Raw genomic sequence first — 25,898 nt, 5'->3', positions numbered from 1 at the left:
ACTTTTCACTCTGAACCTGATTCTGACCCGCTCGCGAGCGCTCGCAAGCGGGTCGATGGTGCCCAAATGCGCATGCGCACGATGGAGGCAGCTGCATCGTGCACATGCGCGAGACCTGAATAATGACGGGCAAGCCGTCGTTAAGGGTCTCGCACCAAAGGGGGCGTGCTGTCAATGGTGATTGACAGCACGCCCCCTTTGGTGGGCGTGCCAGGGGCGTGGCTGCCCAGACGGAGGCGTTCCCATGGGTCCGGCCCCACTGACATCACTAGTGATGTCAGTGGGAGTGCTTTTGGCTCTGATAGAGCCAAAAGCACTCCAGGGCTTGCGGCAGCGAGACCCTACCGCAGGGTCTCATTGCAAGCCCGATGGTCGCGATGGTCTTGACCATCGCGACCATCATTTTGGCCGCTTGCTATAGCTGTGGGTGGTCACCCATAGCTATGCGAGTGGCCAGGAGGCCGCTCCAAAAAGGAGCAGGGACGGCCCTGATTCAGAGTGAGCGCTCTGTCAGAGCGTCCAGCTATGAATCAGGGCCTCTGGCCCTCATTCAGAGGCGGTCGGAGGATGCAAGCAGTCACTCAGAAACTGGGCGGCCACTTGCATCCTGACCGCCCGCCTCTGTTGCGGTCGTTAGGCTGTGGGTTAACACCCACAGCTCTAACGATCACTCGGGTGATGGTCGCGATGGTATCGGGGCTTACGACGAGACCCTAGGGTAGGGTCTCACTTGTCGTAAGCCCCAGAGAGCTTCTGGCTCACTAGTGATGTCAGTGGGGCCTCCCCCAAATGGCAGGCGTTCCCATGGGTACGCCTCCATTTGGGCTGCCACCCCCCCGGCCCGCCTTCCAAACGGGGCGAGCTGTCAATCAACATCGACAGCTCGCCCCCTTTGGAAAGAAACCCGCTACGACCGGCGCTGTCAGTCGTAGTGGGTCTCACGCATGCGCACGAGGGAGCCGGCTCCCTCGTGCGCATGCGCACTGGCAAAACATCGAGGCGGCCGTGCGGTCATAGACCGTACGGCCGCCTCAGAATAAGGTCCTCTGTCTCCTAACACTGCTTAGTAAATAGACCCCTCAGGTTCTATGGGGGTTGATGCAGAGTTGCACATACGCCCATTTGCAGAGCACTTCTGTTATGAATTTGCACTGTGCATGCTCAGAAGATGAGCAGCTCTGCATAGTCATACGCAATATGGGTGCATCTGCACTTACATCCAAAGAGGTGGACCTGGGGTGAGAAGAGGTGTCCTCATGTAGGCAAGGTTCAGGGAGGGCGAGTTCATGCGTATGCGGCCAGGGCCGTTAAACGTGTCCAGGGTCCAGTGGACAAGTTGCCCATAGCAACCAATCAGATTAGAAGTAGCAATGATCAAGTACAGTCTGTAAAATAATAGGGAGAAGCTGATTGGTTGCTAAAGGCAACTTCTCCACTGGTCCCCTTCTCCATGCTTTTCACTGCTTGATTCATAAACCGGAATGGGTATGTAATGCCGGCTGTCAGGATGCCTCCTGTCAGAGTACCGACAGCGGCATCCCGATGGTTGGTATCCCGACCAAGACAAGTATACTTACCCCCCCTAACCCTCCCATCTTGTAGCCTAACCATAATCCTCCCCACTCTGCACCCTAATCCTCCCCGTTAGTGTCTAAACCTACCCCCCCATCGTGCCTAACCTAACCACCCCCCCATAGTGCCTAACCATAACCCTCCCCCTAGGGGTGCCTAACTCTTACCTCCCCTCCCCCAAAACCTAACCCTGCTAAGCTCCCTAAACCTAACCCTCTCCCCCACGGCTAACGCTAAGGGCGTCCCACCTTACCTCATTTAGCTTTTCACCCTTCGGCGTTCCGGCATCGGGATTAATATAGGGGTTGGTATTTCAATGCCTATCTTAAGTCCCTTGTCTGGATTTGGATATCGTTATTGAGACCGGCGGCATCGCAACTGCCGGTCTCATAACTACATCCCCCATAAATCCTTTATTCTGCAACATCATGAACTCTGGAACCTATGGATCCATCTAATCTGTCCAATAGCCATATGCTTATTCTATGCGTTCCCTAATTACTTTACTTTTTGTGTCCTCAGCACAATTCCTGGGAGACTATTCCATGGGTCTAACTTCCTTATGTTACCTTTTCATCTACCACCCTCCAATTATAAAGTATGTCCCTATATTCTATAATTCCTCTTCTATCTTCTTCATCATGCTGCCAGTCCCTCTTTAATGTCCATATTCAGTGGTCCCATAATAAGGGAGGAGAAGCAACCCAAACATTTTTGATTAAAAAACTAAAATGTTATCCATAGCAAGTACAGGTTCCAGATCTGGTTAGCAATGCTTCATGGTGGAACCTGGTCACTCGTTAGCACCTATAAGGACTGATCGGGACATCTGGGCTTCATAAGGTACACCGCTCATATTCGAAGAGTATCACCTTTATCTTGACCTCTCACCCCTAGGTATCGTTGTGTCATGGACCTTGGTCGTAATATCCGCGCAGATGGGAAGATCTGTGTCACTGTGCTGAGGAAGCTGTGTCCGTCTGCCAACCCCACCATGTACTGTATCGGAGTGAGCAAGGTGACTCCCACAACTGTTACTCCATTGGTTCTAGACATCCATGATGAATATTATGGCAGGGTAGGGGAGAGGACTGGAAAACAGTTGGACTGAATAGGGGTACAGGCTTAGTAGTGTAGACAGAGCTGAAGGCCTATAGTAGCGTACTAAATTATCCACTCATACAACAAGTGAAACAAATAATAGCGATAATCTGCATATAATGAGATTGAGTAACAGTCGGGCGTACCTGCGGCTGCTTATCCGTGCCTTATGCTGATGTTCGCTTATCCCCGAATATCCATCTGTCACGCCCACGACACTCCCACGAGATGGAAGATTTCTGCGTGATCACGTGGTTGGCACCCAGAAATGCCTATTTCACGGAAAGAGTAGTCCGCCGATGGATGGATCAGTCTGCCTGCACTGATGCTGGCCGATTTCGACACATAGGAACGACAGATGTCCAAATCCTGAGTAAATCGTGAGTCCCCACTCACGATCACGATGCGATGCGCGTCCCCGTTGGTCGCACATCGCATCATCAGATCTGCTGTGCAGTAGAGCAGATCTGACAATCTAGGACACGATGCACTGTGAAAGTCTGACTGCAGAAGAGATCGTTTGAAGATTGGACACCAAATTGTCTGCAGATCATGTGCAGAGCTGCCAGGGAGAGTTTCAAGGGAACTTGTACACAAATCGTACACATCGGCTGATCGTGTGCAGATCGCCATGTGTGTGACCAGCTTTAAGCCTGGTACACATTACCCAACTAGCCAATGCGACACCCGATGTATCGGGTGGTCTGTACACACTTTATGATCCAGTGTCCCACCCCCCGATATATCGTTCACTTGCACCATCCACCCTCCTGGCGTCTGCAGCTGGGTCACTCCATCTGTCCTGCCTGTACAGCCGACAGAACGACCCTGATGTCGCTGCGCGGGAGTAAGCACAGTGCATACATACTAGACGATCCGGACAATATATCGGTCCAATTCGCTATATCGTTCGAGAAATCGTCTAGTGTGTCCCCAGCATTACAATCCCTATCAACGTGCATGATGTAGCACCTGTGCAGTTAACGATTTCTTCCTACACCGCACCCGCAGTTTTGCAGATTCCCCGCAGGGATCCGTCCCCATTTCCACTTGCATCCGAATGAGAATCCGGCCCTGTGTTGTTATTATTTATTGGGGTAGGAAGTTGAAACAAAGTCCATAATTATCTGTGAATATGTCCTCATATATCAGCGGGAACCAGGTGCTGGGTTTATTCTGCCGACACTGGTTGCGCTCATACTCTTCTCCCGTCTCTGTGTCCTCTTGAGCTCTTCATGAAGGAGAAACTGTACCAACAACTGGAGAGCAAGCGAGACCAGCTCATGAACAAGGCGGCTGTGACCCTCCAGCGCTACAGCCGCGGGTACCTCACACGCAGACGTTTCAGGACCCTGCGATACAGGATTATTCAACTCCAGGCACTGGCACGAGGCTACTTGGCCAGGTACAAGAAGTCATATAAGACTTAAGTAGTGGCCTTGTGCTTCTATATGGTCATAGTACTCTTCGGTGACTTTTAATATGCTTATAATTTACGGTATTATCCGGAAAAAACTCTAGTAAATACTTTGTTAATGGACAGTGGTAGTCTGATGTCATCACATAAGTATCAGTTATTTGTGTGTTAATACAAACAGCACATCTTCCTCTTGTAGTCAGGTAATGGTATAAGTAGTTTTCACAGCAGCTCATTTACTATATATTAGCATATATATAGTCACATGACTCCTGTCTGAGAGGTAATATCATTTTCATTCCTGATGGGGGTATTGTATATATTATATATACTCATGCTAATAATCATATTGTTAGACTAAATACTGATCATATATTAATAACCGTCAATGTAAGGCACCAGCTGGCAGAACCTCATGGATCCAATGCTGGGCACATCTTGGATCCACTGGTGAAAGCATCTGATTGGATGGCTGCAGTGATGTTTTGCATATCAGCTGTATTGATAACGATCGCTGTATAACCTTCAATGCTGCCTGTGTACTTTCACGCTTCCCCAGGCTTTTGTGCCTGGGGAAACCAACATGCTGGCAGGGTCAGAAGCTCCTGAACCTTTAGGGTCCCAAGGAACGGACCCTTGTAGCTGTAATAGTTGGAGAGTGAAGGGGTTATTGATCAGTTGCTTGGAGTCCTTCTTAAAAGCCAAGGAAGTATTCAGTGAAGTAATGCATGGTGTCTAGGATATGTACAGAGGCTCTCATGCTCTACTGTAACTGTTCTATTGAAAAGTTGTTTATGACAAAAAGGAGCCGTACACAATTCCGCCATGTTGATTGTTTCCCCCTATTTCTATCACTTGCAGACAGAGGTTTCAGAACTGGAGGAAGAGTATGATGATGTTTCGAGCTTTGGTCCATATGTACGTGAATCGGAGAAGGTACCTGAGGGTAAGATGGCATATTATTATTGTCATTCACAGCTCTGGCATTGAATTGGCACAAGGAAGGCTCCTCGTATGACTTGCACAGGTACAGAACCTGTATAACTCCTATGGGGACCTCTCCTGAGGCCTTGAAAAATTCTAAAATTAATAGGACATCCTCAGTAAAAAGCCTAATTACAAAGTGCAATTCAGGAACCAGATACCATTATTAAGAAAAGTCAGCTATAAAACTGTGCCCCTACCTCTCTGTGTAATAAATTCCGTGGGTATTATTTCGGATAGCTGCTGATGTGACTGTTGGCAGGAGTTTCTGTGAAGCTGAGCTCTTGTGATCATCCAGAGCCAATGTACTGAAAGCTGACAGTTTGAGAATGTCACTGGTACATAGGATGTTCTATATAGTTGCCCATAAAACAAATACCTTCATGATGACATGTCCAAGGGCAAATGTAGAAGGTACTAAATAGCTGTATTATTACACAGTAACTGCAACATGTTTAGTTATAGGCTATTCCGTCCAGGTCCTAGCGAATCGCAGCATCTCTTCCTGTCCTGTCTATGATCCAGTGATTTGCGGCACTGTGCAATACAGAGTGTGTGGAGGGGAGCAAATTAGGGTTTGTCAGGTTTATAATGCTACATACTAAACCTGACAAACCCTAATTTGTGTAGTCAGCTTCATGCGGCAGGACCAAGGACCTCATTCAGAGGCGGTCGTTAGATGCAATCGGTCGCACAGAATCAGGGCGGCTGCTTGCATCCTGAACGGCCGCCTCCTTGTCGATCGTTAAGCTGTGGGTTACCACCCACAGCTTGACGACCGACCAGGTTGATGGTCGCGATGGTGATCACCATCTGGGCTTACGACCAGACCCTAAGGTTGGGTCTGGGCACTCGTAAGCCCCAGGGAGCTTCCTGCTCTGATGGAGCAGGAAGCTCCCCACTGACATCACTGATGATGTCAGTGCGGCCGCCCACAAAACGGTAGGCGTTCCTTAAGGAACGCCTTCATTTTGGAAACCACCCCCCTGGCCCGCCTACCATATGGGGCGAGCTGTCGATCAACATCAACAGCCGCCCCTTTGGTAGCGAGCTCGCGACCGACTCTGAATAAGGTCCCAAATGCTTTATCGTAAGGGCATTTGTCTCCAATATATCAAACTATTGCTTTGTATTTTCTTTAGGAAAGTTTATTCTCTGTATTTTTTCCTGTCAGCTTAGTAAATGTTGAATGCACAGTATAAATATGAGTAAATTATACAATGCACACCTATCCTCAAGTTCTAACTTAGCATTTGTGATAAAATAAAAATACTTTGACCTTACATAATAAACTATTGCATTTGGTTATACAAAAACTATGTACAGGGCTACTGTGAGATTACTGTAACCATTCATAATCCAGACCATGAAAGTACAGGGCGACCCTGAGTACGACTGTATGAAGACATGTGTGTTTATAGAGTAGGAGCAGGCAGTCCGCAGCTATCCAGTCACAATATTGTATATTCAGTACCAGCTGAAGTGTCACAAATGGCCTGTATTAGGTGATACCACACGCACAGAAATAAAAGTATACTGCGAATGACAGGATGATAAATGCACTGAGGGAAGGGTGACTGTGTGTTAGCTTATGTGATGTCACTGCCTCAGTCCTTTTTCATCCATCGCCTATAAATAAATATGACCTTACCTGGGCCTGACTACCTTTATGTGTTTGTGTTTCAGATAATATTTTTGAAAAGAGGAAAGATAAGATATAGGGTCCGGTGCACATTCATGGGTTCAGTATACCCATGTTATGGTTTCTTAATTGTCAGTAAAATATAACTTTTATTAATATTTCTTAAAATATGATGTACAGATATGTTTGGCGAAATATTAAAATAAAGAAATTAGAATGTGAAAAAGATTGTGATGAAAAGTGATTCAAAACACTTCCTTTTGCTGTCAGTCATTCGGATCTTTCTTTGTATCTATCTGTGAATTCACAATTGACTGGATATCAGTATGACAGCGTTGTTATGGATATACAATGTATCCTTTGAATGTTATCTCAAGGTATCTATCTTGAAACTGGAGAGTAAATTGAATGGATACTTAGGGCTCTATTTATTAACATTATTTTGACTAAAATAAAGTGAAAAAGGGTGTTTTGTGTTTTCACACCCTTTTCACATTATTTTAGTATCACCTATAGTTATTACAGGGCAATTGGAGTAGAATTCGTAAAATTCTACTCCAACCCCTAAGTATCACTTATTTTTAGAAAAGCAGATCGCATTTCCCATAATTGTAATAGGAAATGTGATCTGACCAAAGTTACTAAAAATAAATTGTAAAAAATATCGGGGAAAGCCCTGTGATAATAACGCCACCTGGAGATGGCGTTATCCAGGGTCTCCCCCGGTTACCGGACTCCTGCCCTGCTCTAACGGGGAGAGCAGGGCCGGGAGTCGGTCCTCCCAGTAATCAGTTGTGTGGTCTAAACAGACCGCAGGCTGATTCACTGTAAATATAATGAAAAAAAAAAATTGTCAACATTTTTTTTCACTTACTTGACTCCAGGGACCGGTGATCGGGCCTCCGGTGATGTCTCCCCTCTGGTCAGCTGGTCTCCCATAGTGCACTGCTGCCCGGTCATCAGGTGATCGGGTCCCAGTGCAGTATGGGAGATCACCTGACCAGATGGCTGGAGAACATCACCGGAGGCCCCGTAGCATTCAGGTAAGTGTATTTAAGGGAGAGGGGAAGTCATGGGGAGGGGGGTCGCGGGGTCGCAATGCGAATTCAGTCGATAATATCACACTACAATCTGCTTCAATATGCGGATTGTAGGAAATAGAGCCCCAAGTAACCTAATAATAGCAGCAATAGTTATTATTCTCTGTACATTCTGTTTACTGTAATAGTATCTAAATATTTATCTATGCTGCTATAAAGGTCTCATTGTAATGAATACATGTCACTTCTCTGTTCAATGATTGCTTAAACCAATAAAACATTCATAACAATGCTGTGTCAAGTTTCTATATATGAGTGAGGTTAACTGTTTTATAGATCATGGGTCTAAACAGTATCTTTATATCACAGTGATCCAAGAATAATCCAGATTATATATCTCAGTATTGTCTCTAAGATATAATAGTCTTAGAGTGACCCGTGGGTATAGTAACAGGCTTAGTGGGTACACCAATGCTCTCTCCCGATTCAGATGTTTTCCCTCATATATACATATATGATTGACATAGTATCACAACATATTATGCTAAATTCTGATCCTAAAGCAGCATTAAATTGTGCTGTGACCGGCAGCACTCAGGGAACGCCGATGCGCGTTTCGCCTGTTGCTGCTTTATCGAGGCAGTGCCTCGATAAAGCAGCCACAGGCGAAACGCACATCGGCGGTGAATTCACAGATAAGGTGCCCACACACATACCGATCTGCCCACGATCAGCCGATGTGTATGATTTGTGTACGATTTCCCTTGAAACTCTCCCCGGCAGCTCTGCACACGATCTCCACACGATTTGGTGTGCAATCTGCAACTGATCTCTCCTGCATCCAGACTTTCACAGTGCATCGTGTCCTAGAATGTCAGATCTGCCCTACTGCATGGCAGATCTGAAGATGCGATGTGCGACCAGCAGGGACGCGCATCGCTTCGTGATCGTGAGTGGGGACTCACCACTTGGCCATATTTTACACGATCTGTCGTTCCAATGTGTCGGAATTGGCCAGATCGGGTAAAATATCGCTATGTGTGTGGGCACCTATAGACACAAAGAAAGATCCGAATGACTGACAGCACCAGGAAGTGTTTTTAATCACTTTTCATCACAATCTTTTTCACACTCTAACTTCTTTAGTTTTATATTTCGCCAAACATATCTGTTCATCATATTTTAAGAAATATTAATAAAAGTTATATTTTACTGACAATTCAGAAACCATAACATGGGTATACTGAACCCATGAATGTGCACCGGACCCTATATCTTATCTTTCCTCTTTTCTAAAACATTATCTGATAATATTTATATAAGATGGTCTGGTAGCACCTCCATATACGAAAAACATTTGTTAGATATCCCTATAAATATAACGTTATATGGAGTTCCATATTAAAGAAATATTTAATGAGTTTCTGAATAAAATAAATACCTAGAAATATTAAGGTCAGTGCGGCATCAATACTGTTTTCTCGTGTTTTTGGGTATGTTTCTCACCTTGAGTATTGCTCCCACCCTTCCTTATGCTTGCAGATGAAGGCCGAGGCCCGCAGACTGGCTGAGGAAGAGCGCCGGATAGCTGAGCAGGTGAGTGCTGCACGCTGACTGCACCTAATAGCCGCTATACTATTGGTGGGTTTTGTTGTCCAGTCATTTAATGGAACATGAGAGTGTGTGTGTGTGTGTGTGTGTGTGTGTGTGTGTGTGTGTGTTTGTTTGTTTGTTTGTTTGTTTGTTTGTTTTTCCCTCCAAACATTGATGGAGAAGGAGACCCTAACCAGTATCTTGCCTAGGACTCCTCGGGGTCTCAATAAGGCTCTGTGGACTACAATTCTGGTCAAAGCATTTTATCTGAACATGAGTATAACATTTATTTGGGGGTGGGGATCTTAAATACTCTTCTTTAATTAATATTAACTTATAACAAATGGAGAATAAGAAAAGTAAATCGTATTGTACGGTGCAGTGGTTGAAAATGAAAACCACAGTCAGATTATTTGTTTATTAACATTTACTCATAGAGCACAGACATATTCCGCAGCGCATAACAGAGATTACTTCACTCATTCACATCAGTCCCGATCCAATGGAGTTTACAATCTATACTCCCTATCACATGTGCACATATACACACAAGAGATTATTTTTGTCAGAAGCCAATGAACAGGAGTGTATCTTGGGGTCCGAGCACCCCTGGCAAACTAAGGGACTGGCACCCCCTCCACTGACTGCTTCTACTTGAAAAAATAAAATAACACACACTGGGGGTAGTTTAATTCAGACACCTGTAGAAATAGGGAGAATATTTTTTTTTTCTCCTTTTAATATATATATCTTTTACAGAACTTACTCTATTGCAATGCAAACCACTATTTACTAATGCCAAAATACACAGAAAAAGCTTGAAACATAGCATCAAAACAAACATGCATTATGGGTAAAATAATTTACATATATTCAAATTGGACTGTACACTGCATTATGCTTTTTTAACTCTGAAATATAATTCATTGATAAAACTGCCCACATGGGTCCATTGCTATCTCACACACAATAATAAAAACAGCCCATAAGGATTATATTTTAATCCTGACACCTGAGTATCCACAATCTATAAAGGTACTGAGGAAAAAATAAATGTATTAGTACTTACACTGGGGGTAGTTCAACTTACACGCCTGTAGAAATAGGGAGACTAAATATATATATATATACACTTTTTTTTAATATATATATATTGCAATCACTGTTTATTAATTTCTATATGTCAAAAACACAGGAAAAGAGGGCATCAATAACAAACAAGGTGCATTGTGGGCAAGATAATTTGCATATATGCAAATTATCTTGCGAATAGAGCATTGTGGTTGATGCTCTATTCGCAAGACAATGCTCTATTCGCAAGATAATTTGCATATATGCAAATTATCTTGCGAATAGAGCATTGTGGTTGATGTGGTGCTTACACTCTTTTCCTGCAAGGTTGACATATGGGAATTAGTGAGTGGTGATTGGTATGTAGTGGGTATTGTGGGAGAAGAGATATATTAGAAAAAAAAATTAGTCTCTCTAATTTTAAATGTTTCTGATATAAAGGGACATATAAGAAGCCTGATACACATTAACAATTAATGGCGGACACTGATAAGAGCAGAGGAGACAGAAGGAGACCAGGAATCATGTACTAATGACAGCTGTCAGCGGCGCAGAGCAAACAGGAGACCAGTGAAGTGATCATTTGTTAAGCAGAGCAAACAGGAGACCAGTGATCATTTGTTAATTATGTCAGGTGGCAACGGCGCCCCCCCTCAGAAGGCGCCCCTGGCGAAGGCCATCCAGGTCAATAGGAAGATACGCCTCTGCCAATGAACCTCCGGTACCAGTATGTTTTTGGTGGCTCGGAGGTAACCCGGAGCACCCAAAGGAAACCCATGCAAACTTGGGGAGAACATGCAAACTCCACACAGACAGTGCCTTGGTCAGGAAATGAACTAATGACCTCAGGGCTGTGTGGCAGTAAAGCTAACCACTACACCATTTGTTATATTTTTTAACCCATGGCTCTCCCTGTCTGGTATGGAGAGTTGTCAATATTTCTATACCCTTTGGAGATAAGACTGTAGTCCAGAGACTAACAACTGGCTGTTGTTAGAGAACACCCTCTGGTTACTCAGTTGCTGCTGCTTGGACAGACATCACAACATATGTTCCCCTTTATCTCTAGGAGCTGACCAAGAGAGAGGTGTTTAATGTGACTCACCTGGAGATCCCAGCAGAGCTGGCCGGCCTCCTCCGTACCGCAACAGGTAAACGGCTCTACTAGGGTCATTGGGGTCTATTTACTAAGCCTTGGATGGAGATAAAGTCCCAACCACTCAACTCCTAACTGCCATATTACAGGCTTTGTTTGCAAAATGACAGTTAAGAGCTGATTGGTTAGTACTTTATACTAAATCTCCCCCTGTGTCTTTGTACATTGAGATCTATAGAGGCGCCATTCAGAGGTCAAGTGGCCAGATCTCACATTTACATATGGTCAGTGGCCAAATCTGAAAGATCTGTCTGGGCGGATGCAGTCATCATCTGAATCTACCAACCTTCCTGATAAGTGATAGATCCCAATGTTAAGCGGGATCAGTTGGTCCTATATGCACATGCACTCTGTGATTTGTGGCTAGTTACATCTAAAATGGCCATGATGGGTATGGTCACCTGTTAGGTAGTGATGTGCGGTGAGGTAAATGGCTGGGGAGACACTGGCTAGTATCAGAACCAGATTTACAGGTACATATATGAACCCGAGGGTTCATGTGGGCATTATACAAAGGTGCAGCAGTATATAGTGCTGGAAATTTGGTGTATTTTTTTGATCAGGGATGTGCGGAAAAGGCAGACAGGGGAGGCAGTGCCTCACCTGCCATACACTATTTACTCCAGAGTTTTGACTATACAAATCGTTAGAATAATACAAAGAAGATATTTATAATACTTTCTTTACATTTTTCTTATAATTTTTATAGTCAAAACTCTGGAGTATACCTAAATATGACAGGTGAGGCACTGCCTCACCTGACTGCACAACATAGCTGTTAGTGGTACCACTGTCATCAGTATATGGCATGTACCCATAAGCATCTGTGGAACAAGAGAGCCCATTAACAGTCTATCGCAACACATCTGTGGACATGGTAAGGGTTGACAGGACTCCCTTGCCTTGGGATACTTCCAGTGTAATCCCGCCCTGGGTGTAAGGGAAATCTTCCCTTGAGATCACACCCATATCTAGTGAAAGGTTTAAGAGCTGTCAGAATAATGTGCCATGGGTCAGAGGCATCTAACCCCATTAAAATGCAGAAAGCTAATTTGCATATATAGAGCAATACATTAATTATTGGCTGAATTAATTTAGAAAGAATCATGAACTTTCAATTAAAACAACATGCCTCTCAGTACAGAAATACATGTTGGTAGCTGCTCAATCACTTCAGTAATATCACTCAGGTGCATGTAAGGGAGCTGTTAGTCTATACAAGAAACAACAAAAAGTAATCCCCCAGCACACTGAATGAAATCAGCAATAAGATTTGAAAAACGACATGGTGGTAGATAATTCAGAGATCTCAGTTGCATATATTTGCAAAGATATGGCTGAGCCTCCGGGCCACGTCACGTCTTCTCTGATACTGGAGGTCCCTATCACTTGGTCAGAGTTTGGGGTGCAGGACCCCAAAAAAGCCGGCGAAGGCCAGCCACCCCAGTGAAGCATACCAGTGAGAGACTAAAGTGTTAGTATGTAGGAATAAAGCAAAAACTGTGTTTTGGGGATAAGTTTGGGGTGCATTGCCCGCCCGGGGTTGGTGTGGCTGGGCTGTTCTGGTGTGGCGCACTTTAACACCTTCAAATTATTTTTTTCTATTATTGTGTATATATATTTATTTTTCTTAGCATTTTAATTACACCTTTCACCTATTAACACAGTTTTTGCTTTATTCTTACATACTAACACTTTAGTCTCTCACTGGTGTGCTTCACTGGGGTGGCTGGCCTTCGCCGGCTTTTTTGGGGTTCTGCACCCCAAACTCTGACCAAGTGATAGGGACCTCCGGTATCAGAGACGCCGTGACGTGGCCTGGAGGCTTAGCCATAGCTGCGCAAATATATGCAGCTACCATGTAGTTTTTCAAATCTTACTGCTGATTTCATTCAGTGTTCTGGGGGTTTACTTTTTGTTGTTTCTCAATTAAAAAAATATGAAAGAACCATTTAAAGTGAGCTAACATTCATAGACATGCAGCATGATGTGATGTTACCGGTTCCTAGAGTCGACAGGCCTCATCCTTGTGAACACTGGTTCTGCTCACAAAATGGCTGCCACCAGTGTGTGTAGAGGATGGATTCACTGTAATATAAGCTAAAACATGTGGAATGGGAAAAGCAAGTGATTTCTAATCAATATTTTTACTTCTTATCATCATTTTAACCCTTTGTTCTGCTCTATTCTTCCCTCAGCTCAGAAGAACCTCATGCTGGAGTGTGTTATTCCCGCTCACTCTCCCAGGGTGCAGGCTGACATCCAGCTCACTCTGCCCCTCGACATCAACAACTACCCCATGTTCAAATATGTGCGAGTTTTCTTCAGGGTAAGAGAAAGGGTCACATGTAGCTATAGCCCTATAAACTGGGGATGCATGGGGAAAATATCTAAATGTTTATTTGTAATGACATTTTATTATCGTCATTATCGCTGACTTATCAGAGCGAGTTACAAGCACTTTCAGTCATAGATAGCTCATCCTGTACATTTATATTACAGCAGCAAAGAACAAAATGGGCTATAGATAGAAACTATCTCCCTCTCCACGGCGCTGTGGGAAAAGGTGGCTATATAAATATTTTCAATATGGTAGCCCTTATTCTGCTGGTTGTACTGGTTCTTCTCCATCACTTTGATCCAATTTACCTTGTTTTCTAGACTAGTGGGAAACATGTTTCTAGGTTTTCGATTTCGCAAGGATTTAAAAGACTTGTTGCTTTGATCTATTTTCATGTTTTTACCATAAAGACCAGATTTTCTTAGTATGACAGTAGATGGCTAGATGGCTCTGTTACTATATATACACAGCACACTGTACAGTATATATGTATTGCATTCCATTAATGAGAACAAATTAAATGTGGTAGTCATATTAGCTTTGCTAGAACTATCGATAAACAGTTATCATTGCTTGATAGTAATTCTTTCACGATGATTTAACACTATTTAGATCCATTATCGTGGATTATCGTCTCTCATCTTCCTGTCTCATAACGCTGTCACCCAGTCTCTCATTTCTGTCCCCCTCACCCCCCACCGTTTCTCTGGGGTCTAGTTACTAAGCAGTGTTATGAGACAGAGTGAAAAGTGATAAGTCTGTGATAAGGTGCCAGCCAATCAGCTCCCAACTGTCATTTTGCAAACACAGCCTGTGAGATGACAGTTGGGAGCTGATTGGCTGGCACCTTATCACTTTCTTATCACTTTTCACTCTGTCTCATAACACTGCTTAGTGTCTTTTATCTCTGCCCCCCTGTCTCTGTCTCCCCTCAACTTCCCCTGTCTCTCATCTTTCTTTCCCTACTTTATTTTCTTCTCATCGCTGTCCCCTTAACCCTCAGTCTTCCTGTCTGTCATCTCTGTCTCCTCGCTCATCCTCGTTTCCCTGTCTCTTATCTCTGTCCCTCTCACCCCACATCTCCTCTTTCTCATCTCCGTCCCCATCTCCCCCTCTCTCATCCCTCTTCCTAATGTCAGTCTCTCTCTTCCCTGTCCCCGGTGGTAGTAGTAGTTCCCATAATAGCATGTTTCACGCTCTGTTGGTACCAATAGACAATCTACTTGTATTTGCCCCTCCAGCCAAAATTAGGCAGACCTATTATTAACCCTTATTTTTATGGTGCCACAATGGGTCGGCAGCGCCTTACAAAATAGAAAAACATAAACAGGTAACACAGGAACAGACGTGATATCCAATACAGAATAATGAAGATCATGGACATTGTTTATAAACATTGCTTCACCAGCCATCATAATGCTGAAATAGGCAGCAGGATGGCAGAACCCATTGGCTGGGTGCTGTAGTAGGCAGTGGGGGAGGATATGGTGGTAGGAGGAAGGGAAGGAAAATGATATAAGGGAAGAGGGACCTGTTCGTGAGAGTTCACAGTCTAAAGGAGGGGACAGACAGACAGGGGTGACACATAGTGGAGATACTTATTACCAAGTAACAGAGGATTCATGGTAACCACGCGTGTCCCCTCTTCTGCAGGAACCTCTTTTTGGGATGTTGACAATGATACTTGGATCTTCTCTACTTCCTGTGGAAGATGAGCTAAAGCCTCAAGCCATTACTGCCTTCAAGCTAGTAAGTATTATTATTTCAAGGTCACTGACCTACGAATATATTCAGGCCAGGATTTTATACATTTACATAAGGCACACGCCTCTGGGTTCCCACCGGATTTTTAGAGTACATTTAGATGTGGTGTTTGCATGACCTTCTCCCCTCTCTATAATCCAGGTGCTGAGGTTCATGGGTGACCCGTTCCTTGATGGAGCCCAGGAGATCCTGTTTGGAAATTACATAATCCAAAAGGGGCTGTCTAACATGGGGCTTAGGGATGAGATCCTGGCTCAAATTGCCAATCAGGTATGGCAGAACACTAACCCAAATAACGAGGAGCGTGGCTGGTACCTGCTAGCATCCTGTCTCAGCAGCTTCGCCCCGTCCCCAAACCTGGACAAGTATCTTCTCAAGTAAGGCGCTTGGCATCGATGTCTGTTATTGTTGCTAATTAATGTCTGAGTGACACTTTGCAAAATGATTGGTGAACATGTAATTTATAAACTATATGGAACAGCATTCAACCATTTATAGTATAGTGGAAATCTCTGAACATGAAACACGCCATCAATAATGTTTGTTTTCCCAGGTATGTTTCGGACTATGCCTACAATGGGTATAAACCAGTATGCCAACACAAGCTTATCCTAGCAATACAGAAAGCTCAGCAGGGCTCTGAGACAGCCAGGACCTTCCCGCCCTGCTTATTGGAATGGACAGCAAGCCGGGAGAGGGCCAATATGGGCCTGGGCATCCATTGCTTTGATGGTATATGAGCAATATAACATTTACTAAGTAATACACAAACGGTGTGAACACATATAACGGTAAAAAACAGCTATGAAGTATATCCTTATATATATCAGCCAATAACATCACTGGTCATCGAAGATATCAATATACTCGTATTTCTCTATGGTGGCCATGTTGGGACATCCCTCATCCATGGGAGGCAGTGACAAAGATAGTGGCCTCATTCAGAGGCGGTCGCAAGAAGCGAGCGCTCGCTCTGAATGAGGGCGGGCGCTTGACTTTTCAAGTGCGGCCTCCTTGTCGCTAGCTAAGCTGTGGGTTACCACCCACAGCTTTAGCGACCGACCAGGTTGATGGTCGTGATGGTGAAGACCATCGCGACCATCGGGGCTTGCGACGAGACCCTAAGGTTGGGTCTCGGCAACCGCAAGCCCCAGGGAGCTTCCTGCTCTGATCGAGCAGGAAGCTCCCCATTGACATCACTGCTGATGTCAGTGCGGCCGCCCACAAAACGGCAGGAACGCTCCGTTTGTGAAACCACCCCCGGCCACGCCTACAAAACGGGTCGAGCTGTCGATCAACATCGACAGCCGCGCCTTTTGTAGTGAGCTCCGGAGCGAGAGAATTTCTCTCTCGCTCCGGGGCTTGCGCATGCGCAGGGCCTAAACATCGAGCCGGTTGCGATCGCTCAGCGCTTGCGACCGTGTCTGAATGAGGTCCAGTGTTCTTTACAGTGGTTCATACACAGTGAGTTTGAACAGTGCCTAGTATAAAGGGTATTTACATGTGGCCCTCCAGCTGTTGTGAAATTACACATCCCAGCATGCCCTGCAACAGTTTTAGCATGCCCTAATAAGCAAAACTGTAGCAGGGCTGTATTGCTCCATTTAACTGACCTCAGACAGATATTACACTGGCCACAGAAGACCTAGCCCTGGTCTTTTACTCTCCAGTGTCCACTGTGAAATATGGGGCTATTATAAATCACCATGGAGTTCGTTATCTATACATACTGCTAACTTAACTTTCAACACATGCCAGAGTCGCAAGTAAGGGGCAGTAAAAATAGACTTTATGAACCAAGGGCCTGATTCAGACACACTCGTGAGCGGCTGTCCGCTCGCAAGTGGGTCGATGTTCTGCACTGAGCATGCGCACGACGGAGGGAGCTCCGTCGTGCGCATGCGCCAGACGCGACGAGCGAAGGACTTTCCTTCGCTCGTTGTGTCTGATCAAAGGGGGCGTGCTGTCGATGTTGATTGACAGCACGCCCCCTTTGGTGGGCGTGCCGGGGGCGTGCCTCCCTGACGGGGGTGTTCCCAAGGGAACGCCTACCGTCAGAAGCCGGCCCACTGGGAGTGATTTTGGCTCTGATAGAGCCAAAATCACTCCGGGCCTTGCGGTTGAAAACCTCAACCGCAGGCTCCGGCTCGCAGTTTCGATGGTCGCGATGGTCAAGACCATCGCGGCCATCAAACTGCACAGTCGTATAGGCTGTGGGTGGTGACCCACAGCTAGACGAGCGTCCAGGAGGACGCTCCATAGTTATGGAGGACGGCCCTCATTCAGAGTGTGCGCTCTGCTCAGAGCGTACGGCTCTGAATGAGGGCCCAAGTTGCTTTCAGATTGCCAGAATGGTAAGGAAACCAGAGATTGGAGGCTTCAGGCGTGATCCAGTTTTGGGGCAAGTATAAAATGCTCTGCAGAATAGGTGAATATGTAACGGTCAGGAATCTGCAGAAACTGATTATTCTTCTGCATCTCCAGAGAGATTGGTAAACTAATAATCTGAAAATCATTATTATGAAAAGTTGCAAAAAGAAAATGGCAGCCCTGGTTGTAGCTCTTCCTGGGAGCCATGTGCTGGGCTGCTTTAAGAGATTTAGTGGGCGCAGAATTAAGATCCGACAATCTTTTGCACAACTTCAGGGTCAAATTGCAACTGCATCCCAAAAATATAATGTGCGTGGGGGGGAGGAGGCTCAGAGAGAGCCATAGTATTGTATAGGACTGAGGGCCTGATTCACACCCACTCGCTAGGATGCGTTCGCACACAGCCTGACGGTGTTTGCAATGTGCACATGCATATGCATCGCAGTGTGAGTACGCCAACTAGTCCATACGATTAGGAAGCGTTCGCTCGCTGCGCATAGCCACCTTGCTAGAATGAGTGACAAGATGAGCCATTTGTGGGTGGTGACGGGATGGTCGATGGAAACGGGGGTGTGGTGGTGCGAACGCAGGTGTGCCTGAGCGTATTAACGGCGTTTCAGAGGTGTGCATAATTAAGACGCATGGTACACGTCACATGGTTGAAATTCATACTGAATCACTCGCAGTGCTTGCGGTAGGGTATAGTCAGCCACAAGTGCTGCAAACGCTTCCGATGGTACTCGATATTACCGATGGTTGCATACACATCCTGTAGATGACGTGTATAAGTGGGCGTCTTAAGACAGGCTGCTGGGCATCTCATTACACACCGCGATCGCATGCCAAGACATAGTGGGCATGCTAATTCCTTGCTGTACGATCTCGAGTTTTGCATACTTTGCCTGCGTGCATACGCATCTAGCGAGCAGGTCTGAATCCAGCACTGGATTCCAAGGGCCTGATTCTGAGTCACATGTAATGCGATTGCAATTCCGGACACTTTCAGCCATCGGAAATCCCATGCGAACGTCTGCCTGTGTTCTGAGTGCGACCGCACTGCACTCAGACCTGTGATCGCGAGAGCGGCCGTCGTGAGTCATCGCTATCATCCACATTTGCACCAGCCCCATGCTTGGTGCAGAAGATCAGACTGGAGTCGGAAAGATTTCTGCATACTCTTAAGGTGCCCATACACGGTGCGATAAGCAGACGATCTGATGGATTGATACAATTTGGCTGTTCTATCGTACCGTGTATGGGCATGATATCGGACAGAGCGCGCACCCGTGGTGTCGTACATCGCACCCCCAGATCTTACTGCAGGTTCAGTTGATCTGGGGATGCGATGTGCGATCCCATGCAGCTAAAAGCGGGTGGGGGAGGGGAGAGCCGACATATCGGGCAGTTGCCCACCCGATCGCTCCATGTGTGGGGACCGCCTGATATATCGGACGTTGGATCCCCTGTCGCGTCGCACGGTGCATGTTGCACCGTGTATAGGCCGGCTTTAGCTCTGAAGAGCCTGCAGCTCTGTCTGTACACCCACGGTACGTCCACTGGATGCCTCACCTATGTGTAAATGCCCATTCAGCCGTATTCAAAACGCGGCGGTCTCAGAGTCTCTTGCAATTGCACTAAGTTGCGTGTGCAGGCCACGACACATGCTCAGTTTACTAAAACAAATCGCAGGATCCATCCGCATTGGGAATTGTGTGCAACTACAAATCAGGCACCAAGTCTCCACTGTACGTTTCACAATAAGTGGAATGTTCAATGTCACTGACAAGTCACTTGCTGATGTTATTGATCTCCAGTCTACATCACTGCTCTTTTCCTGTCTGTCTAGGTACAAATATTTTGTGTCCCATCCATTCATGGACAGATGGAGAGGAGATAGCAGGGGACGTCCTCAGACATAGGTACGACTTATAAAGAAAGTCCTGTATGTTTTAGGGACGTGTTTTCCTATATAGGCATTTAGTCCATGCAGAGATCGATCTATAGCCGTACTTCTCTGCACAATGTCATAGGATGTTACATTATATTGTGGTCTATAGGTGTTGTTGCTACTGCTTTACACAGCTGGTAAAGCACATACCACCACCTACAGGCTGTCAGAAGGTACTGCGCACAATTAGAATTGCAGATAAATGTTTGTATCTGATAACCTTCAGTGTTCTCCCCAGAAAAATGTTCCAGCCGGGTGGTATCAAGAAGTAGCCGGGTCACAATAATAAAATGTTGTAAACCCTGCTATAATGATTTAAACAGTGCCCCCAGACTGGCCCCATATGCAGTGCCCCCAGACTGGCCCATTAAGCAGAGCCCCCAGACTGGCCCATTAAGCAGAGCCCCCAGACTGGCCCCTTATGCAGTGCCCCCAGACTGGCCCCATATGCAGTGCCCCCAGACTTTCCCATATGCAGTGCCCCCAGACTTTCCCCATATGCAGTGCCCCCAGTCTTTACCCATATGCAGAGCCCCCAGACTGGCCCATTAAGCAGAGCCCCCAGACTGGCCCCTTATGCAGTGTTTCCAGACTTTCGCCATATGCAGTGCCCCCAGACTTTCCCCATATGCAGTGCCCCCAGACTTTCCCCTTATGCAGTGCCCCCAGACTGGCCCCATATGAAGTGCCCCCAGACTTGTCCCAGCCCCAGACCAGAACTTACTTGAACATGATCGGCGGTGGCGCTCCCACTCCCGCTGCCTCACTGTGACTGGATCTAGCAGGCACGCAGAGTAAGCTCTTCACATCGCGGGTGACGTCATGACGTCACCCATGCAGTGCATCACTGGGAACGCTGGCCTCTGAAGCGAACGGAGGCTTCTTTAGAGGCCAGCGTTCCACACCAGGAGGTGGAGGGTGACCGGGAATGTGGCGGGAGTAAGTGCTGGGCGGTGGGCTGTTTCTGCCGGCGATGCGCCACAGAAAACAGCCTGGGGAGAACACTATAAAAGGACCTTGCAATGCTGTGTATGTCCTGATAAATAATACTCCACTTCGGAAGAGGATTTGGGGTCTATTAACTAAGCCTTGGATGGAGATAAAGTGAACAGAGATAAAGTACCAGCCAATCAGCTCCTAACTGCCATGTCACAGGCTGTGTTTGGAAAATGACAGGTAGGAGCTGGTTGGTTGGTACATTGGGCTCGATTCAGACCGCTCGCTAGGAAGCGTTCGCTCATAGCTGGCGATGCTTAGCAATGTACGGATGTGTATACTTTGCAGTGCACATGCGCAAAATAAGTTTAGCTACAGGAGAAGCCATTTGAGGGTGGTAACAGGGGCAGGCCACTAGAAACGGGGGAGTGGAGGTGCGAACGCGTTTCAGAGGAGTGCATAATTAACAGGCAGCGTCATAGTACAAGTCACCTGGTTATATTTTACATTGCAGTGCTTGCGGTAGGGTATAGTCAACCTCAAGCACTGCGTTCGCTTCTGTTGGTACCCGATGTACCGATGGTTGCATAAACTTCCTTGAGATGACGTGCGCAAGTGGGCGTCTTAAAACAGGATGGTGGGCATCTGCATACACAAAGTGATCACACGCCAAGACATAGTGGGCATGCTTGTGCCTTGCTGTGCGATCGCCTGCCTTGCTGGTGTGTGCCGAATTTGCATACGCTGGGTGCGAGCGTACGCATCTAGCGAGCGGGTCTGAATCAAGCTCATTATCTCCATTCACTTTATCTCCATCCAAGGCTTAGTAAATAGACCCCTAAGTCTTCAAACATTGGGCTCCATTTAAGAAAAATAAAAATTAATCCAAAAAGTGCGCAATACAAATCATAAGCTGCCCGTGTGGCACAGAGTAAGCCTTCACCAAACTTAATAATAGTCCTTAAACACACAGATTGTGTCACACAGTGGCGCTAAAGATTAAAAGTACTTTCCAAGTTCTTTAATACAAGCCAATTCCCAGAAGAATTCTGTTTCTCAGATGGGGAATACTGCTGAGATTTCTTCCATATATTAGATATCTCAAAAAGAAGAGGATAAAAAGACTAATAGTGCAATATTGTCATAAAAATTTATCACACATTTATTTATACATAACAAACACATTTAAATATAAAAAACCAGCATATATCACCAACTGGTGAATTCTTTAGTGGTCCACAGGATAAAGGTGTTGCCAGGATCCCCTTTAGATCTCACTCGTTTTAGGTCTTCCACAGCATGTCCCGGAAACCTGCAGCAGAGTTCCAAAAACCGGGGGTTGCCAGCTTTTCACCACCACCTGCGGAGTCCTTGTATCCTTAAGTAGCTTAACGCGTTTCAAACCATTAGGTTCTTCCTCAGAAGCTGTATGGATACTATCACAAACAAACCCCCCTATATACCCCTTCTATTCACCTTAATTAGCAGTTAGAAAGAATCTTCCGACCATCGCCCGACCGGAAGTTCGTTACAGCGGAAGTCCGTCACCGGAAGTTGCGTTATGCGTTCCACAGACATCGAGGTGGAACGCAAACCGGAAATCCATTGCTGAATATACAGATAATCATTTAAGGAGCCGGATGTTCATATATTTCATTTCTACTCAGCGCATCCTTCCAAAACGCATCCATTAATTGTCCGCAAACACAAATCTATAACCAATAGCTGTATCATGCGTTCCATATAATAAAACGCAAAACGGAAGTCCATATTCACAATAAACACTGATGGCTTTAAAAATCTAACAAGACAGAGATAGGTATTAGGTTAATAAAAATGTTCCTATTCATAAAGGCTCATTTTAGTAGTTCATAAATCACAGGTGATAAAAACAAATAAGAAGCATATAAAAGATATATTAAAAGAATATTAAAATATAATAAGAGAGAAATCCATAAATAAAATTATTGCATAAAAATTATAAGAACCATTTAATCTCAAAATCACTATTTAACCCTTGGGGGACTAGGGTTTTGTAACTTATAAATCCAACGCATCTCTGATTTAGCAAGTCTAATTTCAGTATTTTTTTCTTTCCATGTTGGATTAGTTTGTTCTATCCCCCAAAAGGCTTTAATATTACAAGGGTTGGAATTATGTAATTGCTTAAAATGTGCAGAGACTGTATGCGTTTCAAGGCCTTTTTTAATATTATAAAGGTGTTCGGCTAATCTTATCTTAAGGGACCTACTCGTTTTCCCTATATATAAAAGTCCACAATTACATTCCAGTGCATACACAATATTTTTAGAATTACATGTTATGAAGTCTCTTATCTTGTAAGTTTGACCCCTAACCTTAAATTTCTTTAATTTACTCTGGCCTTTAACAGTCCGACAAATTTTACACAGACCACATTGGTGGAAACCCTGACTCCTTATACTACTTCTTTTTTGGTCATCCAGGGCACTTCTCACAATTTTATCTCTAATTGATGGAGCACGTCTATAAATAAAAGATGGTTTCGATATAATTTTATCCCCAATCACTGGGTCCTTTTGTAAAATCTTCCAGTGTTTACGGAAAACACTTTCTATTTCTTTGTAGTGATAATTAAAACCACTAATAAAAGATCATTGCAATTTATCTCTCTGATTCTCATTTTTTATAATATCCTTCTCTTTCCATTGTAGCAAGTCAGAACGGTCTATCATATCAACCTTACATTTTGCATTTTGAATGCAATCATTATTATAACCTTTATTAAGAAATCGTTTACTCATAAATGCCACTTGTTCATTATAAACCTCTGGCTCACTACAATTGCGTTTTACCCTTAAAAATTGACCATAGGGGATTCCATCAAGCCAGTTATGATGATGCTGACTTGATTTATCTATATACGCATTTGAGTCAGTAGCCTTCCTAAACACTCTCGTGCATATGCTGTAATTTTTTATATAAATCCATAGGTCTAAAAAGGATACTTCTATTTGACTTATACTAAAAGACAATTTAATATTAAAATTATTATTACCCAAGGATTCACAAAATCTATTTAGCTCATCTTCAGTGCCTGACCAAATAAATAACACGTCATCTATAAAACGTTGCCACGACACCAGGTTTGCCCCAAGTATACCATCCGACAAGATGATGGACTCTTCCCAATATGCCATAAATAAATTCGCATAACTTGGAGCAAACCTGGTGCCCATCGCCGTTCCCACTTGTTGTATATAATAAAAACCATTAAAAAAGAAATAATTATTAGTTAAGATAAATTTAATACCTTCTAAAATAAATAATTTAAGTTCACTTGAATAATCTGATTTGTTTAAAAAATATGCTACGGCTTGAAGACCTTTATCCATCTCAATGATAGTGTACAATGTTGACACATCTGCACTTATAAGGAAATATCCATTTTTCCATTTCACATTATTTAATTTCCCAAGAACATCATTCGTGTCTTTCAAATAAGCCCTTGTTGATTTTACAAGTGGTTGCAGATAATAATCAATGACTGCAGAGAGATTGGATGTTATACTATTTGTTCCCGAAATAATCGGTCTCCCTGGCGGGTGGAGGGGGTCTTTATGCACCTTTGGCAGAATATAAATGGTCGGTGTTGAAGGATTTTGTATATTTATATATTCATATTCAGATTTATTCAAAACCTTATTAGATAAAGCTTCATTAGTGAGGGATACTAGATCCTTCATTATCCTGAATAATGGGTCAGATTTTAACTTTTTATAAGTAAGACCATCCATTAATTGTTTATCTATTTCTGATATATAATCACTTCTCCTCATTAAGACCACTCCTCCACCCTTATCTGCAGGTTTTATTACCAACTCATTATCATTCTTTAATGATTTTAATGCTGTCCATTCTTTGGTTGTCAAATTAAATTTTTTCTTTTTCTTCTTTAGAATTGATTCCACCTCTTCCAAAACCATTTTACCAAAACAATCAATGAAGCTGCCTTTTTGGTATGAAGGGTAAAAAGAGGATTTTGGTTTAAAAGAGGATCCAGAGGGTCCACTGGCTTCCTCTAATTTATTATCATCCTCATTTTTATTAAGAAAAAACTTTTTTACCGTTAATTTACGTATGAATTTTTGTAGATCAATATAAAAATGGAAAGGATCAAGTTGGTTGGTTGGTGCAAATTTTAATCCTTTCTTAAGAACTATTTCTTCTGCCTCTGATAATACTTTATCACTCAGATTAAAAATCTTAGCAACATCAGAGCTATCGTGATTATCATTATGTTTTTTTGATCTATTCCTCATTTTTTTCTCTCTTTTTTTACTTTTTTTACCCCCCCTTTTTCCTCTTTTATATTTCTTATTAATTTTAGGCACTTCTTTGTTTTTATCTATGTTTTTGTCTATGGTCTTCTCCTGTTTGTTGGGCACCATCCTAAAAAAGGAGATCTTGGTTCATTTACTTCATCCAATACTTGAAATCTATTCATTTCATAATGACTGTTATTTGGCCTTCTATTTTCAAAAGGAAAATTTCGTTTATTCCAATATTGATTATTTTCATAACTACCTCTGGGTTTATATCTATACTTATCATTCCTCCATCTATAGATGTTTTGGTTATATCTCGGTTTCTTTCTATCAACCCTCTGCCATGATGGTTCTAATGCTAGATTTTCCAAATCACTTTCTCTCTCTATTGATAAATTTCTGTTTGTTTTTTCAATCCTCTCATCCTCCTCACCTTGACCCAAGTCTTTTTTCGTGTCTCTCTCATACTTTTTCCGTTTTTTTCCCTTTAATTCTCTAGTTTCTTTATTTAATTTTCTCACAATCTCAGTTTCTGATTCCTTGAAATCCTCCAAATCTTTAAATGGTTCTATCAACAACTGGAGATTATTAATTTCCTCATTTAGGACTTTTATATTCTGTCTACGCTCTCTTAATATTAATTCAATAAGTTTACT

At 44.0% G+C, this 25,898-nt stretch overlaps 1 protein-coding gene across 1 annotated transcript in view; it reads left to right on the top strand.

Moving 5' to 3' along the window:
- Positions 1 to 25,898, top strand: part of MYO15A (myosin XVA) — a 174,778-nt gene that overhangs the window by 78,510 nt on the left and 70,370 nt on the right. The window contains 11 exon segments of the mRNA XM_088448112.1: positions 2,470 to 2,590; positions 3,903 to 4,078; positions 4,952 to 5,036; positions 9,299 to 9,352; positions 11,490 to 11,589; positions 12,919 to 12,935; positions 13,798 to 13,905; positions 15,571 to 15,666; positions 15,823 to 16,058; positions 16,235 to 16,413; positions 19,898 to 19,970. Of these exon segments, the coding sequence (XP_088304238.1) occupies positions 2,470 to 2,590; positions 3,903 to 4,078; positions 4,952 to 5,036; positions 9,299 to 9,352; positions 11,490 to 11,589; positions 12,919 to 12,935; positions 13,798 to 13,905; positions 15,571 to 15,666; positions 15,823 to 16,058; positions 16,235 to 16,413; positions 19,898 to 19,970 (1,245 nt within the window).

Source organism: Taudactylus pleione, unplaced genomic scaffold (assembly GCF_031769625.1).
Source record: "Taudactylus pleione unplaced genomic scaffold, aTauple2 ptg000451l, whole genome shotgun sequence".
Classification (NCBI taxonomy): domain Eukaryota; kingdom Metazoa; phylum Chordata; class Amphibia; order Anura; family Myobatrachidae; genus Taudactylus; species Taudactylus pleione.
This window is presented reverse-complemented; position numbering and strand designations above follow the sequence as displayed.